At 35.3% G+C, this 17,884-nt stretch overlaps 1 protein-coding gene across 3 annotated transcripts in view; it reads right to left on the minus strand.

Annotated features, from left to right (window-relative positions):
* Positions 1–17,884, minus strand: part of COP1 (COP1 E3 ubiquitin ligase) — a 237,442-nt gene that overhangs the window by 109,945 nt on the left and 109,613 nt on the right. For all 3 annotated transcript variants that reach the window (XM_027868647.1, XM_027868646.1, XM_027868645.1), the window contains 3 exons: positions 4,709–4,852; positions 3,515–3,623; positions 3,012–3,093 (listed from right to left, as the gene is read on the minus strand). In XM_027868647.1, coding sequence (XP_027724448.1) covers positions 3,012–3,093; positions 3,515–3,623; positions 4,709–4,852 — 335 coding nt within the window. The remainder of the gene's footprint in view (positions 1–3,011; positions 3,094–3,514; positions 3,624–4,708; positions 4,853–17,884) is intronic.

Consider the following 17,884-nt stretch of genomic DNA (forward strand, 5'->3'; position numbering starts at 1 on the left):
TTCTTCTTTTGAGATCATTCCAACATAATAGAACTTACACGTATACTCTTTGTCTAAGTAGACTCTAACTGCCCTAGTAATCATAAAATTCTTGGGGGTTACATGTATCATCTTCCCATACAGGAATGTAAACAGTAAAACTTTGTTTTAGTTCCTTACAATTTCTTACTCCTGTTGACCTTTTTATGCTTCTCTTGAGTCATGTACTTGAATGTCAAATTTTCTATTCAGTTTTAATCTCTCATCTGGAATGCTTGGAATACTCTAATTCATTAAATGTCCATTTCCTCCCCAAAGGATACCCTCAGTTTTGCCAGGTAAGTTATTCTTGTTTGTAATCTTAGTTGCTTTGCCTTCCAGAATATCATATCCCAAAAGTCCTCTGCTCTTTTAGGTGGTAGCTGCTAAATCTTGTGTCATCCTGACAGTGTCACCATGCCATTAGAATTCTTTCAGCTGACTGAAGTATTTCTTCCTTGACCTGAGAACTCTGGATTTTGTCTATAATATTCCTGGGTGTTTTCATTTAGGGAATCTCTTTCAGGAAGTGAGAGGTGGATTCTTTCAATTTCTAGGATGCCATCTAATTCTAAGATATCTGGACAATTTTCCTTTATAATTTCTTGAAATATGATTTCTAGCCTCTTTTTTTGTTCATAGCTTTTAGGTTATCCAATGATTCTTAAATTTTCTCTCCTTGATCAATTTTCCAGGTCAGTTGTTTTTCTTATGAGATATTTCAGACTTTCTTCTCTTTTTTTCTCCAGTCTTTTGTTTTCTTGTTTCTTGATGTATCATGGAATTATTAGTTTCTATTTAACCAATCCTAATTTTTAAAGCGTTATTTTCGTCAGTGAGATACTATACCTCTTTGAACATTTGGCCAATTCTGATTTTTAAGGAATTATTATCATCACTGTTTTTAGTGCCTCTTTTATCAAGCTAATTCTTTTTTCATAATTTTCTTGCATTGTTCTCATTTCTTTCCCCATTTTCCCCTCTACTGCTCATATTTGATTTTTAAAATAATTGTTTTTTACATGCTTTATTTCTTTCTTTAGTGCTTCAAGGAATTCTTGCTGGGGCTGTGTTCAATCTGTATTTTTCTTTGAGGCTTTGCTTGTAGTGGTTTTCACTGTATTGTCTTTTTTTTGAGTTTCCCTGTCAACACAGTAGGTTTTTATGGTCAGGTTCTTTTTTTGCTTGTTTTCGCTTGTTCAATTTTCCAGCCTACTTCTTAATTTTAGATTTGATTGTGCACTGCTCTCTGCTCCTTACACAGAAAGGGCCTCTGCTACTTTGTGGCTAGGAAGGAAAAACTTTATTTGTTGGGCACTTTCTATTCTTTATTCCTTGTCATTAGTTTCTGGATGCTGTTTTTCTGATTTAGCTTTTATTCAGCTTATAAATCTCACTAGTCACTGTTTTTTCCAGGACAAAACAACATGATACAGTGGGAAAGTCTCTACTTTAGAGGTCAGAACATTTAGTCTAGGATCTAGTCATAACTTCACTACTTACTACTGCGGAGATCCTAGAAAATCTTTTCACTTCCTTAGGCTTCAATTTCCTCATCCAAAGGAGATGGAAAGGAGACTAGAAAACTCCCATTTTTAGGCAAGAACAATTTTAAGGCTAGGCTACAGCTTTTTTTAAGATACTGTATTGAGTACAGAGAGGCACTATGATATAATGAGAGAGACTGAGCTTAGGAACAGAATGACTTGAGTTCAAGTCCTAACTCTAACATAAACTAGCTTTGAGACCATGAGAAAGCCAGTTAACTTCTCAATCTATCAGCAAACTATTTAAGACTACAAGTTACATGACAGCTGACAATCAGAAACGGGAGAATGAGTAACATCCTAAAATTTCACCATATGAATGAAATCATAGGTCTGTCTCCTCTCTCTGCTCCCTACCCCAGTAAATGTATTGAAAACATTTTATAATTATAAATTTAATATAGAGTGGATAGAGTGCTGTGGCCTGGAATCAGGAAGACCAGAGTTCAAATCTGACCTCAAACATTCATTAGCTGTGTGACCCTGGGCAAGTCACTTAACTTATGTTATCTTCAGTTTACTGAACTATAAAATTGGGAATAACAATAGGACCTTCCTCCCAGGGTTGTTATGGGAATCAAAAGAAATAATATTTGTAAGGCATTTAGCACATAGTAGGCCTAATAGAAACGCATATTCCCCTTTCTCTTATCTTCCTAATCCCCTTTTGCAAAACGTAATATACAGAAAGGCAATATGATGTGTCTCTTCCTATTATTAGCACAGCAACATGATGTGTCTCTTCCTACCACAGTTCCATTTCATATAGTCAAATGAGAGAAAAAAGCCAGCAGAAACTCTCATGGTGCTAAAGAAAAGAATTCTATTGGAATAAAGGCTATATATATTATATATATTTATATTTTTTTCTTACAGCCCCAGAATGGATGTTTTAGAGGATGAAACAAATAAAAAATGCCTGGTAAAAAATAATATGCAAATCTAGGACTATGAGAACTTCAAATAATCAGAGAACAGAGATTTGACTTAGAAGAGAAAAAGACAATATAAAATATGGAGAGAAAAAAAGAAAAGGCCATTAAGCTGTTAGAAGGGGTAGAAAAAGGTAAAGACAATATTCTTTGTCTTCAAGTAAAGTGAATTTCATGTAAAATATCAGTGAAACTTGGTACAATATGCAGGACTGAGAAGTTTCAACATATATCAGGTAGACTGAACCCCTCACCAGTTAAAATTTAATGATTTTGAACTCCTACAAGAACATAATTATCTAATAAGTTCTCCCATAATGGTCGTATGAAAACACAAGACAGCAATACTGTGAAGCTCCAAAATACTGATTTCTATTCTTCCTAAAATTGCGAAGTAATAGAGTTTGTGCCAATTTCTGAAAATGGAATTCAGTAATCCTAAAATCCTATTAAAATGTCTAAGGATAAGTTTGCATCCTTGCCAGGAGTAAGAGAGGGAAGATAAGAGGAGTACCTTTTGCATCATCAGAACCTGAAGCCAAAAGTTTTGGGTCCATCAAATTAAAGTCAACACTCCAGCATCTTTTCTCATGTTCCTAGTTCCAAAAAGAAAAGAAGGCAATCTCAGTAAAAAGATTATCTTCAAATGTAAAAAATAAGAAAATTAAAAGTAAGTCAATTTTGGTATCAATGTACTGTTATATTGAAGAGGGGAATGTGAAATTAAGGATAGATGAAAGGCAAGAACTTTTTTTTCTAACTATAATGCTGCTCTGAAACTTTTTATAAAAACTCCATATAAGTTTATTTTCAGGGACATTCATCTAATCTACTTGATGGCAATGCAGTTCTGAAGAGACGCTTTTCAGCTCTGTTCCTATTTCAAAGAATGTACTACTATACTAAATAAAACAGAAAGCTACAATCAAGTGGCAAAATCAAAGTAAAAATGTAATTCTTTAATCATCTTTTATTTATTTGCATACATATAACCAAAAAACTAGAACCCTTCTTTACCTGGTAGACCTTTGACCTCTGTCCTGTGAATCCATCCCATAGGATGACTGTGCCTTCATAATCACTGCTGGCCAATAGATTCTTATGGTAACTACTCCAGCTGATACAGCTAAAAGAGAATTAAAACATTACTTTAACTGACAATTTGTAAAAACCAGGAATATCCATTATGTAAATCTTTGTGTCACCAAAAATGTTTAGGCAGCCAAGGAAATCTTCACCAGGGTGTCTCATAATTATGAAGATAAAAGGGATCAATTACTATCAAGAAGCTGAGATACCAATGGACAGGTAGGTGGTTCAGTGGACAGAGTGCCAGGTCTGTAATCAGGAAGATTCCTCTTCCTAATTCAAATTGAGCTTCAGGCACTTACTAATTGTGTGACCCTAGGCAAGTCACTTAATTCTGTTTGCTTCAGTTTCCTCATTTGTAAAATGAACTGGAGAAGGAAATAGTAAACCACTTCAGTATCTCTGCCAAGAAAACCCCAAATAGGGTCACAAAGATCAGACACAACTGAAAACAACTGAACAACAAGATACTAATGCTAGAAGTTATACAATTCACTTTCATTAAAGTTATTACCACCACTCAAAATCCTTTAAAGCAATGTGACCCAAGCTTTATTTTGTATACCAGCTACATACTATGCACTGTGACAAATGGTTCTGTGAAAAATGTTCAATGCTAACAAGCTATCTAGAAGGCTTCCCAAAACAGTACAAAGACCCCTCTGACCTGAAGAGACTTAGAAGCAGGGCTTCTTAAACTTTTTCTACTCGCAACACCTTCAGCACTTCTTAACCCCATATGGTTTAAGAATCTCAATGAAACTAGACCAAATAATCCCACTTTGTATATACCAAAATATTACTTACATCTTTCAAAAGCCCACCTCCTACAAAGAATCTTTCATTAAAAAAAAAAATGGAATCAAGGTAACATTTCTCATTTGGCCTCTGCATTCATATTCTGACTAAAGAAAAATAATCATATATAAGGGATACATGTTGTATTTGTCACTCTTGTCTGACATATAATAGGGAACATACTCCATATATACTATTTAAAAATTCAAGCAGAGGATTTACCACATGGTAAGAACTTAAGAAAGAATGGATAATCAAAAAACTGACAACAACAAAATTATTTATATGTACCATATTAATCAAAGCACAAAGCAACATGCATACCTGATTTTGGAATTGCAGGTCATTTCATTTTCAGGGTAATGAATATCTACTGCATCCTGTATGACTGTCCCATATTCATATACTTTGATCTTCTTTGTTACCCCAGCAATGGCAAAATAGTCACAATCCCGGTCAAATTCAATACTAAAGAGAAAAAGTATATGGGTTAGTAACTAAGTATACACAAAACCCTATGACAATAACTAAGACAATACTTCAGGATTATGCTGTTTTCTAGACCTAGTGTTTTTGTCTCCCAATATAAGGTGGCTTCCTGAAATAGCTTCAAACTGTGCTGGATTCCTGTGCCCATGTTAAATCATTATCAAGCCACATCATATTGAAAGGAGAAAAAAAGTATGTATAACTTCACATTATCTCTCTGGCAGGTGGAATTTTTGCTTATAAGCCATCTAAAATGTTTTTTACTTCAGCTTTACTGACTACATGACAACATAATCAAATAAGGCTAATATACCACACTGTGAGAATAGTGAAAAAAGATTTGATACTGGCATATGAATAAAGAAATCACAAGCTGATTACTCATTGATTTCTTAAGATGTTTCAGGTTCTTCTATACCTTGATTTTTTTTTTAGGGTGGGAGATGGGGTTTCCCAGATATTAATATTAAATACTTAACAAATCAGTCCTAGTGGCAAGCTTTGAAAGTATGTAAACAGATGAGGGTTGGGGGTGGGGGTGGAACACAGGACATATCATCATACAAAAATTTAAAGGGTCTAATAAAAATCTAAATATTAAGTGGATACAATATTTGGGATTAAGAGATCTGGTGTGAAACTCTGATGAGACTAAAACACAAGGCTACTGATTTTTTCAATCTACAGATAAGGCAGCAATTGTCAAACTTTGTTAAGCAATTCATTTTTGCTTAAAATATTTAACACACACTTTTTATTAAATAATCTGTGATGCTGGTAATTTCGAGGCTTATATTTTGTTTCAAAAATTTAGAATTTACTTATCTTCTGTGACATAGACAAAACTCAAACATATAATAAAAATACCACATAAAATAACAACTGCTGCATTGTATTCACTATCTTAGGTTTCTACATTTAGAAATGACAAGGACATTCAAGGTTATCTCCCCTCATTTCAAAATTGAGTAAACTGAGGGCCAGAGAGGTTAAGTGACTTGAGAAAGGTCATAAAGACAAGTGGCCAAGAGAGGATTTGAATGCAGGTCGTCCTTTGACTCCCAACCCAGCTCACTTTTCACTCCACCATATGACCCCCTGTAAGGGGAAGAAGAAGACAGAGGCAGAGGCTCTCCCCAGTCTATACCCATACCTGGGCCCCAAGGCTAAGGAGCAGAAAGGGAGTGGTCACTCTACCTGGAGATAAAGTACACCATCTCATCTGGGATCCTTCCCAGCTTGAGGGAACCTCTGTACTGTCCCACAGAAGGATGGGAGGCCGGCATTATGAAACATCCTGCCAGCCTCCAAAGGAGGCGAACGGTGTTTTACAAGAGCAAGTATGGCTGTAGGGAGGGACTGATGACAGGCATTCAAACCTCCTCATGGTATGCGCTCATAAGTGCCCACTTTGTTCCTTGAGTGGAGGGTCCTCGCACTTACCCTTTGAAGCACTGTCTTTTGCTGACAGAAGGTAGACCCAGTGCAAGAATGGAGAAGGAGAGCATCAGAAACTGTGCTCTGCCTCCCACATGGTCAAGTGAGGGCACATTCTTCCTTCTGCTACCCCACTCCCACCAGCTGAATGAGATTCATGCTTTTAGTCTTAGGGAATGATAGGAATGACAGACTGAAAACTGGAAAAAAAAAAACCTTCAAGGCCACCTAGTCCATCCCCTTTACTTCACAGATGAGGTTAAGTGACTTGCTCTAGATCACTAGGTAATAAGTGTGAGAACTGGGATTGCACCTGGGTACTCTTACTCCAAATCCACTCTACTTTTCACTGTCTCACTTGCTGATTTTGATTTAAACTTTATTTTTATTTTTAAAAAGCAGATGTATTTATGTGGGATTTGTATTTAAAATGTCCAATAATTTTAGCCAATGTTTTGCTCTTTCCCTTACTCTTAGAGAGTGTTAGGGGAGACATACCCCACAGTTTGAAACAATTATAAGTCAACTGATTAATAATCAACCAAAGCTCTTCTCTAAGAAGACAACTACCTAAGATTCCAAATCTTGAATCAATTTTTTTCCATATCCTGGATGTTAAATTTCTTCACTTTAGAAGGTTAAACACTATAATTTGTAAGTGTTAGTTATGTATACAATGTAATGAGTTTAACTTCCCGTTTTTTTCAATTTGTAGGAATTATATTTATAAACATAAACCCACTCTAAAACCTGGCAAATCAATCTTCACATTGAAGATTTCTGTACAATATTTGATAACTGAAACATTCATTCATTCCCAGATTCATAATGAATTTCTTTTAGGAATTACTTTCAAAAGGCAGAAAAATTGCTAACACTAAGTCCTAATTTAATTGGAAGTATTTGCAATGGTGACTAAGGTAAGGAAAATAAGTGAAAATGAACTGGGATTATTTTGTATAAGAGGACTTAAAGAGATACCAACTACCACCTTAGTTCCTGGGACTTGCTTGTATTAAAAAAAAAACAAAACCTGTGGTGCTATCTTCTTGGCTCAATCTACTCTCCCATAAAATGAAGCTCTAAAGCACAACCAAGTTATTTAAATTGCATTATTAATTGAACTGATTCTCATTTACTATTTGCTGCTCTATGAATTCATATAAAAGGAACAGTAAACTTAAATTTTCATTATCCCTCTAAATAAAAAGTTCCAAGAAAACATTTTTATGCCAATTACTAAGTCGGTAGATGGTAAGAGGAAAAATGTTTTCTATAATTGATATTAATCTGGACAGCTAAAAATGAATAAGAAGTTCACAAATGATAAAAACTTATCTTAAAAATCTATAGTCTATGACAAAATGCTTGTTAAGTTTCTGTCACTGTTATTATCACATGAAGACTAACATAAGAATGATGAAATGTACAATGCTCCATACGTTAAGCATGTAGTCTAAAATCTAAAAGCATAAACATATCAATCCCTTGCAGGAAAATATTAATGTAACAATTGATTCTATTTAAATCTCAAATGACAATGCATTCATTCCAGTAAGCTCTAACTAGTACATTAAATCTCAAAACTGTCACAAACTATATAATAAATTGCTCTTCTGCAATGAAATGCTAAACTTTGCTAGTCCTTTGTAATCTAGTCCTTCCTAATTTTTTTTTCATTTTTTTAAGGTCTACTTTTATATATTAGTTAAGGTATAATATTCCATAAAACCAAATATTCGTCATTTCATGACACACAAAATCCAGAAATTCTTTTAGCCTAGTTGTCAGGGGTTAGAAGCTTAAAACTGTTAAAACTACTCATACCAAAGACAAGCACCAAAAAATGTTTTTATAAGGGTGGAGACAGGGAACTCAAGCACAAAATAAGCACCGACAAAGTCTATGTTGGAGATCAAATTATAATATCTAAGAGTTGGAAGGGGTCTCAAAGACTAACATGTTTGGCCTAAATCCCTTCTATAACATCCTCAATCAATAAATGTTTATTAAGAACTTACTTTATGCCAATCATTCGACAAGCAGTCATACACCCTTTAGTTAGAGACTTCCACTGAGGAGGGCCCTCAACATTTTCTCCATCTTATTGCACTTTTACCTAGTCCCAATTGTTTTCCTTAAATGAAGTTTACTTCTACTTCTTAGCACAGAACAACTCTAATCTCTCTTCCACACAACAACCCTTCAATTGCTTAGAGAAAGCAATCATGTGCTAAGTCTGAACCAAAAAATATATTCAATAATTGGAACTTTACTCTTTGTAGACAATGTTTCTCCAAATCTTTGATCTGTTTTCTAGTCATGCCTACTACAAATTTTATTTGTGGCACTAGTTTTTGAAACCTCAGTGTAGACCTTTACATTTATCCTTATTAAATTTAATTCTGTTCATTTCAGATCACAGTCCTAGTCTTGGATGGTCTACTGTTCAGTGAAAAATGAATCACTTTCCCAAGGCTCATAAAAAATCCCTTTACTGTGTTCTACAATTTTACCAAGAACAGAAGTCAAGCTAATTTGATCTACAACTACAAACAACATTCCCTTTTGAAATTTGAAAAACATTTATCCTTCTGTAGTACCTTTTCTGTTCTTGAAAATTTTTCAGAGTTTACCAAGAGTGTTTCAGCAGTCATATCTGCTCGTTTTTGCCACATTCTAGGATAAAGTTAGCTTGGATCTACAGACTCAAATTCAGGAAAGACCACCACATGGGGCCTGTTTCCCCATTTATCTTCTCTTTACATTATTTGATAGTTATACTACTCTTCCTTGTTGAAAGGTCTTTTTTCCTTGAAAAGGAAAACAAAAACCAAATAAGTATAAATTCAGGTTGTTGATTTTTTTTTAAATTACCCTCCTATTAATAGCCCATCTACCTTAAACAGTGGTCCTTGAGCATAACTAAAAACAAAACAAAATAAAAATGAAAACAAACTACCAACTTTTTATTTTTTATTTTTATTGCCCTTTATAATCACTGTCAGGCCTTGACGATTCATTCTGGATTTTAGCAAATCTTAGAATTTTTAAAGAACTGTGCTCATGTTTTCTATTCATTCTGAGATACTAATTCTTCTTTCTATCTTCTACACATACCCTTTTAAATTCTGACTATGACAGTGAGCAAATATCTGGTTCTTTCAGCAGAACTGCTTTTCCTCACTAGAAGCATCTCTGCTTTTGTCTTCAGTTTTTCATTCTTGAGAGCTTCTTGGGGCAACTTCCTACCTGTTCTTTTTATGACCACTTTGAAATTTATTCTCCCAAAAACTAGAGCACAATATTCAAATATCCTCATACTGTACAGAAATTTATATTACAGTAATAATTTTCCCAGGTTCTCATTTCCAATTCGGTAACCAGTTCCTCATTGTTACATAAAAAATCAAGTCCAACTAAAAGCCATTATGCAAAAAATAGTGGTCAAAGGATATAAAAAAATACGTTTTGAAGTTACAAACTATTAACAAGCATATGAAAAAATGCTACAAATTGCTATTAATAAAAGGAGTCAAAACTACCTGGAGGTTTCACCTCACACCCTGAAAACTGGCAAAAATGACAAAAGAGGAGAATAGATAATGGTGGAGTTATTGTCAGAAGATACTAGTGCATTGCTGATGGAATTGTGAATCAGTATTACCATTTTGGAAAACAACTTGGAATTACATGAATAAAGTAAGTAAAATGTACATAAGCTTTGACCAAGAGATTCCACTGCTAGATTTATACTCCAAGGATGCCATTTGTAAGAAGAAATTGTCCATATACATCAAGATACCAATAGAAGCACTTTCTGTGACAGCAAAGAACTGGAAACAAAGTTGTTGCCCATCTATTGGAGAATTACTAACCAAATCATGTTAGACTAAGGTAATAGAATATTATTGAGCTATAAGAAATTATTAATATTACAAAGTAATACATGGAGTTACATGAAATGATGCAGAGTAAATATGCAGAGCCAAGAAAATATCATACACAATGACTATAACACTGTAAATAGAGACATCACAAAAAAATCCAAAGTGAATGTTGCAAAATTACCAAGCGCAAGTATGGTTCCAAAGAAGAGATATAAGGATATACCTCCTCAGCCTACTCCACTTCAGTGGTCAGAGGTCCACAAGTACGGCACACTGCACATATTTTCAGACTCTATGTATTGATCAGTTATATTGATTTTTTTTCCTCTTCTTTATTCTTTTCTATTTTTTTCTTTAAAAAGTTATTTATTGGGGGCAGCTTGTGCTGTGGATAGAGCACCAGCCCTGAAGTCAGGAGGACCTGAGTTCAAATCAGGCCTCAGACACATGACACTTACTAGCTGTGTGACCCTGGGCAAGTCACTTAACCCCAACTGCCTCACTAAAAAGCAAAAATTTAAATAAAAAAATTATTTATTATACATAAAGGCTCTTTCAAAGAGACTCACTATCAACCAATCTATTACTATCTATCCTGACTCATGCCCACGTCTACTCACAAATTTGCAACAGAGGTCCACCAGACATTCCAAGAGTACAGGTGTTGGCTGTCCACTTGTCATCTCTTGCTCTCACCACATGACCAAGCCATCTTCACTATCATACAAATCTGAGGGCAATTTTTACTTCTTCAATGTTTCTCAATGCTTATATCCTACTGTCTGCTCACACCACGTACCTCTCCATTGCCCTCTCTGTGATATTCACCCTTAATTCTTTAGAAACTGCAGTATTCCATGTCTAGGGATGGAGGCATAATAGACAGAGCACTGGGCCTGGAGTTAGGGAAACCTGAGTTCAAATTTGGCCTCAAACACTAACTGAATGACCCTGGGCAAGTCATTTCGCCTCTGTTTGCCTCAGTCTCTTCATCTATAAAATAAGAATAATAATAGCACCTACCTTTCAGGGTGGTTGCAAGGATTAAACAAGATAATATTGCAAATTGCTTAGCAAAGTATTTGGTGCTTAACAAGTGCTATATAAATGTTAGTTATTATTATCTTGCTGACATAAAGCAATCTCAACAGAATATCAACTACTTCCAAACTATCTATCTACTCTGTCACCTATACAAAAAATTTTATGAGTCATCCACATATGAATCTAGGTAATCAAACATGGCATTAGCAGGAAATCAGCAGATTTTATTCAAACAACATTCAACAGTGAATCACATCATTACAATTTTGCAACTGAATTAAAGATATAGAGAATATGAGATCTCATTGTGCTTATTTCTTGTTGATTATGCAAAAGCATTTGGTTTAATAGAGCAAAACACTCTCTGAAGGATTCATTTCCAATTAGGTATTTCTTAGCTATACATCAAAATCTTTTTAAGAGTCTATGAAAGATCTAACATCAGAAATAACTGTTTAAAGACCCTGTGAAAATCTCTACGCACCTCAGACAGATGACACAAAGAGACAATGAGCTGGACCCAGAACTGAACAGGAGAAAGAGAAGCAGCCAGTTTTGGACTGCCTAGGCGGAATTGTAAAACTCTTTTAAGGACCATGAGCTTCCTATGGAAACAAAGGAATCTTTATAAAATGCCAACAAATTTTACCTATGTTTCTGTATAGCAAAGAGATCAGGAATATGACAATTTCTAAAGAACTGATGAATGCACTGGATATCCCCAAGTCTTAGCACAATATTCAGCTCTAATTTAAAGCTTTAGCTTAAAACTGGGCTAAGGCTTTTGGGGACACCCTATGCAATCCAATCATTGCTATACATTTAATATTTTCCTGAAGCCTTGGAAAAAACTTTCCCAAATCCATTCTAAAAATAATCAAATATACTTGAGGGTAAAATGAGAAAAGGCTAGAATATTTATTTCCATAAAGCACAAAGATGTTATTTAAGGACATAAGGACAAAATTGTTTTCGTAATTCAAGAGGTATTTTGATAAGGGCTTACTAGGACATCTGAAGTTGTTATGAGGTGATATAAAGTAAAATGAGTCGTCAAAGCAATTAACTAAAATATGAAAATCTAATCAACCAGTCCAAACTCTTCTTTTAAAAAAATGTAACTTAAGACTGGAATTAAACTCACCTAATTACCAGTAAGTGAGACAGTTTTTAAATATTAACAGTATTTAATGGGAATAATGCCCTAGAGCACATTTAGATATTTAAAAATTACAAAGATAAAACAGAATTCCAGCACAGTGACTCTATAACTTTTACTGACCTCTTAATGTCACACTATACAAATGGAGGACTCTATTTCACCACCCTTGATCCCTCTGATTGGAGGGTGGAGCCATGAACTCCAAAACCTCTATTTAAGGAAAGAGTCTAGGTGAGAACTCATTTCTCACTTACCTGCAGTACTTTGCAGGACTTCTCTGACTTTTTCATTTCTTTCCTAGTTGGGTACCTTTCCTAATGCACCACCACCACCACCCCCTACTTTTCAGTTTCTTTCTATGTGTTGTCTCCTCCCATTTCATTGTAAGCTCCATGAGGGCAGGGATTGTCTTTTTTTATATATTTATTTATATTTCTGTGTTTAGCACAGTGCCTGGCACATAGTTGGTGCTTAATAAATGTTTACTATTAACTGATAGCATTCCCCCAAATTAAAGCTCTCTCCATCAAATATATAAAAACAACTGAGCAGAAGGAGCTATCCTTCAAAATAAATAGGAGTTAATTTTTTATTTGTAGGTATAAGGCAAAACTATTTTGGGGGGAAAAAAAAGAAATAACTTAGTCTTCATTTAACTAATATCACTGAAGTGTATCACAAAATCTTACTGAAATGTATCCTTACCTAAATATAATATTAGTATTTAAAAAAAACAACCTAGGATAATAATCTTAAATAGTATATTTTATACATTAAAACACTTTCTCTAGAATAATTTCTCCCCAGTATCAATTTTAAGAGAAAAGATTTAAAGCTCTAAGAATGCAAAAACTAAGTGTGTGAATAAATATTAATAACTTTCTAAATTAAGACTTAGTATTTTTGTTGCTTCTCCTATATCTGAATGTATTTTCAATGCCTCAAATCATACTGAAGAGAAAATAAAACTTTAAAAAGGATGTATAATTGGATGTATAATATATCATAAGATCAGATTCAAATTCCACATTCAAAACCATGATATTAAAACATTTATTTTGTCAGGTAACTCAGGTTATAAATTATAAATATGAATCCATGGATTATTTCACTTCCATTTGCTTCCAGAAAAAAGATTAAGGTAAAGGAAATAGTAAAACATTTCCAGAATTAGGATTTATTGGAAAAGACCCTGATGTTAGGAAAGATTGAAGGCAAATGGAAAAGAGGACAGCACAGTATGAGATGGATAGATAATATCACAGAAACAATGAACATGAATTTGGACACACTTCAAGAGATTATAGATGAGAGAAGGGCCTGGCGTGCTATGGTCACAATGAGTCTGATATAACTGAAAGTCAACAACAACAACTAAAACAATAACAAAATAACAAAATAAGTTTGTAGTGGCACCAATCAACACAACTTCATGATTTTTTTTCCAGCAGCATGTCTGTAGAAGTGAAAGTAGTAGATAGTGAGAGTAATCCAAAGGTAAGGCTAGAAAGGGCAAAATTTCTCATAGGATAAAGAGGCAAGAAATTCAAAAGAAGACAAGAGTAGAGTTGAACTAGTTCGCCAAGGGGTCAAGATAGGGAAGGGAAGAAAGGAACCTGTGCAAAACTGATGTCAGGGTGAGGACGAAGAATTTCGGGATTGTAAGGCAGAGGGAGGGCTGGAATGACAACAGGTAGTGATCAGATACAAGAATTTCAGAGTTCATGGTAGAAGTGGAATACTTGTGAGTGATGACAAGGGTATGACTATCTTGGGACAGCTAGGCGGCACAGTAGATTAAGTACAAAGCTGGAGTCTGGAAGACCTGAATCCAAATTCCACTTCAGACAACTACTAGCTCTGTGACCTTGACAAGTCACTTAACCCTGTCTGCCTCAGTTTCCTCATCTGTGAAATGAGTTCGAGAAGGAAATGGCAAACTATTCTAATATCTTTGTCAAGAAAACCCCAAATGCCATGAAGAATTGACCATGACTGAAAAGACTGAACAACAACTTCCTGACTCCAGGTCCAGTACTCTATCCACTAAGTCACCTAGCTGCCTTAAAAGAAAACTTTCTAATTGTCTGGCCAACCCAATGCAGGCAGTAAGTGCCAGCATTGTGATTTAAATCCAGTCAAAGGTGTGCGGGATAATATGTTAAAATTTTGATTCTCACAATTCTTTATCTAAGCTCTAAGCAAAGATGTACAGGAATGTTTAAGGGCAGGAGTGGTGAACCTGCAGCCAGGAAGCCACGGACCCCCCTCCAGGTCCTTAAGTGCAGGTCTTTTACTGAATCCAAACTTCACAGAACAAATCCCTGGCTTAAAGATAAACTACAATTACTGAGCATAGAGAAATTGAATGGGAAGGAGAAACACTTTAATTAGAGATACTGATAGTGAGCAAGTCATTCCTCTCTCCTTTCTGGGCCCAAGTTTTCTCATTTTATAAATGAAATCTAACTAAAGGGAATTATGTTTTTAGATATATGTTGAAATGGATGTCTACTGAGGTCCCTTCCAATTCCAAAATTTAGACAATATGGTCTCTAAGATGCCTCCTTCTTGCTATAAGATTCTATGAATCCAAGAAATAATTGCCACTTCCAATATGCATATACATTAACTACTCAGTATTATTTTCATCAAGGAATATCCCATATCAGAAAAAATAATATTAAAGAGTAATTAATCCATCAACAAACATTTACTAAGTGTCTACTATGTGATAAGGACTGTGCTGGGAAGGCACTGAAAGTACAAAAATTGAAATGAAAAAATAGTCAGTACTAGTACTGTTACATATTTGTGTGTGTGTGTGTGTGTGTGTGTGTGTGTGTGTGTGTGTGAAATTCTATAATCTGTCTCTGTCCTATTCCATTAGTGGCTTTTATTTAACCCAGACATCATTAAGAAATGTCTATCAACATAAGATACCAACTTCTACATATTTTCAGCTTTATTCTTTAACTACTTCCAAACTAAACAAAGGCTGCCACCTTGTGGACTTATATTATTAGATAAATAGATCAGAGAGAGAGAAATTTAGTAACTACTATTTTCCAAGACTGCTGGTCTCAGTGTGCTTTGCAATGCTTTCCAGGGGAATAATGAATAATTCACATGCAATTTGATATACTTTGTATTAATTGTGCAGTCAGAATTCTGAGGATAGTTATTCTTTCCCTGACAAAACAAAGCCATTTTAAAGTATTTAACACATTTTTTAAAAATAGATGGTTAAGTGATGGAACCACTATGCTAATTTCCCCCAGACAAATTGCTCTAAACAGATCTAGAAAATGCACCAGATCAAATAATGACAGGAAAGTCCAGAAAATCATTTGTCCAACTCAGTTCAGCATAAAGAAGATAGATAGGGAGCTATGTGGATACTGGAGCCAGGGTTGGGTTAGCACACGCCACCCAAAGAGCACTCCAGGGCTCAGGGAGCTGCACATCAGGGCAAGAGGAGGTCCCAAATCTATATGGGACACCACCAGACCCATACAAGGTCACTGGCACAGTGACAGATGCAAATTGGCAGTCTTGCTTGCCCTCTACCCAGCTCCAGGGCACAGATCCAGAGTAGGCTGAGAAGGGGACCTACACAGGTAAGTAGCATTCTCTGAGTGGGGAGGCCCTGGGTATGTACTGAGAAAGGAAGAAGTTCAGAAGTCACCAACAGCATGAATCAAACTCAAGTTCTGAACAGGGTCTCATTTCCAGTGTCTAGGGCAGCCTGCAAAACAATAACAAAGGCAGGAAACTCAGACTAAATGGGAGTCTACAATCTTGCCACTAAGAACCAACAGAGCAGTCCAGCTGGCTGATGGGGAAACAGTCAAGCGGCAGTCTCCTCTTGCACAGACACAAACCCAGATCAGGAACGTGGGGAACTCAGACCAGGAGAGCAGCAATCGGATTTTGCCTTGGATCAGATCACTTTAGGAGTACTGAATGCTTTCAGGTCGCCAGCCCATCTTTGAAATCTTAGAGTAATGCAACACTCAACAGCGCAAGAAAGCAACAACAGCTCCAGCCCAGACCTTTGCTCCACAAGTGTGGCAGAGCCCAGCTCTAACCATCCAGTCTGAAGTCAGGAAGTAGACAGGAAAAAACGGGCAAACACAAAAGGAACCCAACCATAAAGAGTTATTATGATGGAAGAGATATTTAAGACACAAACACAGAAGAGAATGACCATAAAACCTCTACAAGCAAAGCCTCAGAGAAAAACATACCTTAGGCAAAAACTCAACTAGAATTCCTGAAAGAAATGAAGAGTTTTTTAAAAGTTTAAAAATGTTTTATAAATGGAATGAGAGTGGCTTGAGAAAAAAATTGGAAAATAAATGAAAGATATGAAAGAAAGAATTTAAAAGAGAAGAAACAGCTTAGCACGAAGTATAAAACTTTTGCCCATGCAAAAAACTCCCTGAAATAGAATAGGCCAAATAAAAGCCAATGACTCCATCAGGCAAGAAGAAATCTTAAGATAAAGCCAAAAGGCTGAAAAAATAAAACCAGTAAAGTATCTCATAGCAAAAACAAATGACCTGGAACACAAATCAAGAAGAAAACAATTTAAGAATCACTGGACACTATGACCAAAATAAGACCCTCAACATCATATTTCAAGAAATTTTAAAAGAAAATTGCCTAGATTTCATAGAACCAGAAGGTAAAATGGAAATAGAATCCACAGGTAGCCTCCTGAAAAAAAAAAAAAAGCAAAATGAAAACTCCCAGGAAATCATAGGAAAAATCCAGAGCTTCTAGGTCAAAGAAAAAATACACCAAACAGCTAGAAAAAAAAAAATCGAGTATCAAGGAATCACAGTCAGGATCACTGACAATTCAGTAGCCCCTACTATAAAGGAGTAGAAAACTTACTAGAGAAAGCAAAGGATATAGGCTTATAGGCAAGAATAATCTACCTGGCTACATGTACATATATACATATATATATGCACATATACATATGTACATATGTATATGGGTGTGTGTATGTGTGTAATATAATGCTACCAGGGAAAAAAATGGACCTTTAATAAAACACAGGACTTCTAAACATTCCTGATGAAATGATCAGAAAAGCAAAGAGACTTTGAAATTCAAACACAGGAGTGAAGAGAAACATAAAAGGTAAATATGAATGAAGAAAGATAATGGACTAAACAAGGATAAACTGCTTACATTCAAATATGACCAAAGATGATACGTGTCCTCTTCTGAACCCTACTGTCATTAGGGTCCACAGAGGGACTGTTTCTGCTATGTCTCGATGATCTTAAGAATGGAAAGAAAGAGGAAGAGCAACCCATTTGGGGGGGAGGAAGGAGAAGAAATTATCTTACATAATTAGGGTGTACAAGTAGACTTCTATGCAATCAAGAAGAAGGTGGTGGTGGTAAGAATTAATGCTTAAACATCACTCTCATCTGAACAAGCCAAAAAGAAGGAAGAACA

This window comes from Vombatus ursinus, unplaced genomic scaffold (genome assembly GCF_900497805.2).
Source record: "Vombatus ursinus unplaced genomic scaffold, bare-nosed wombat genome assembly UNPS02014789.1, whole genome shotgun sequence".
Taxonomy (NCBI): domain Eukaryota; kingdom Metazoa; phylum Chordata; class Mammalia; order Diprotodontia; family Vombatidae; genus Vombatus; species Vombatus ursinus.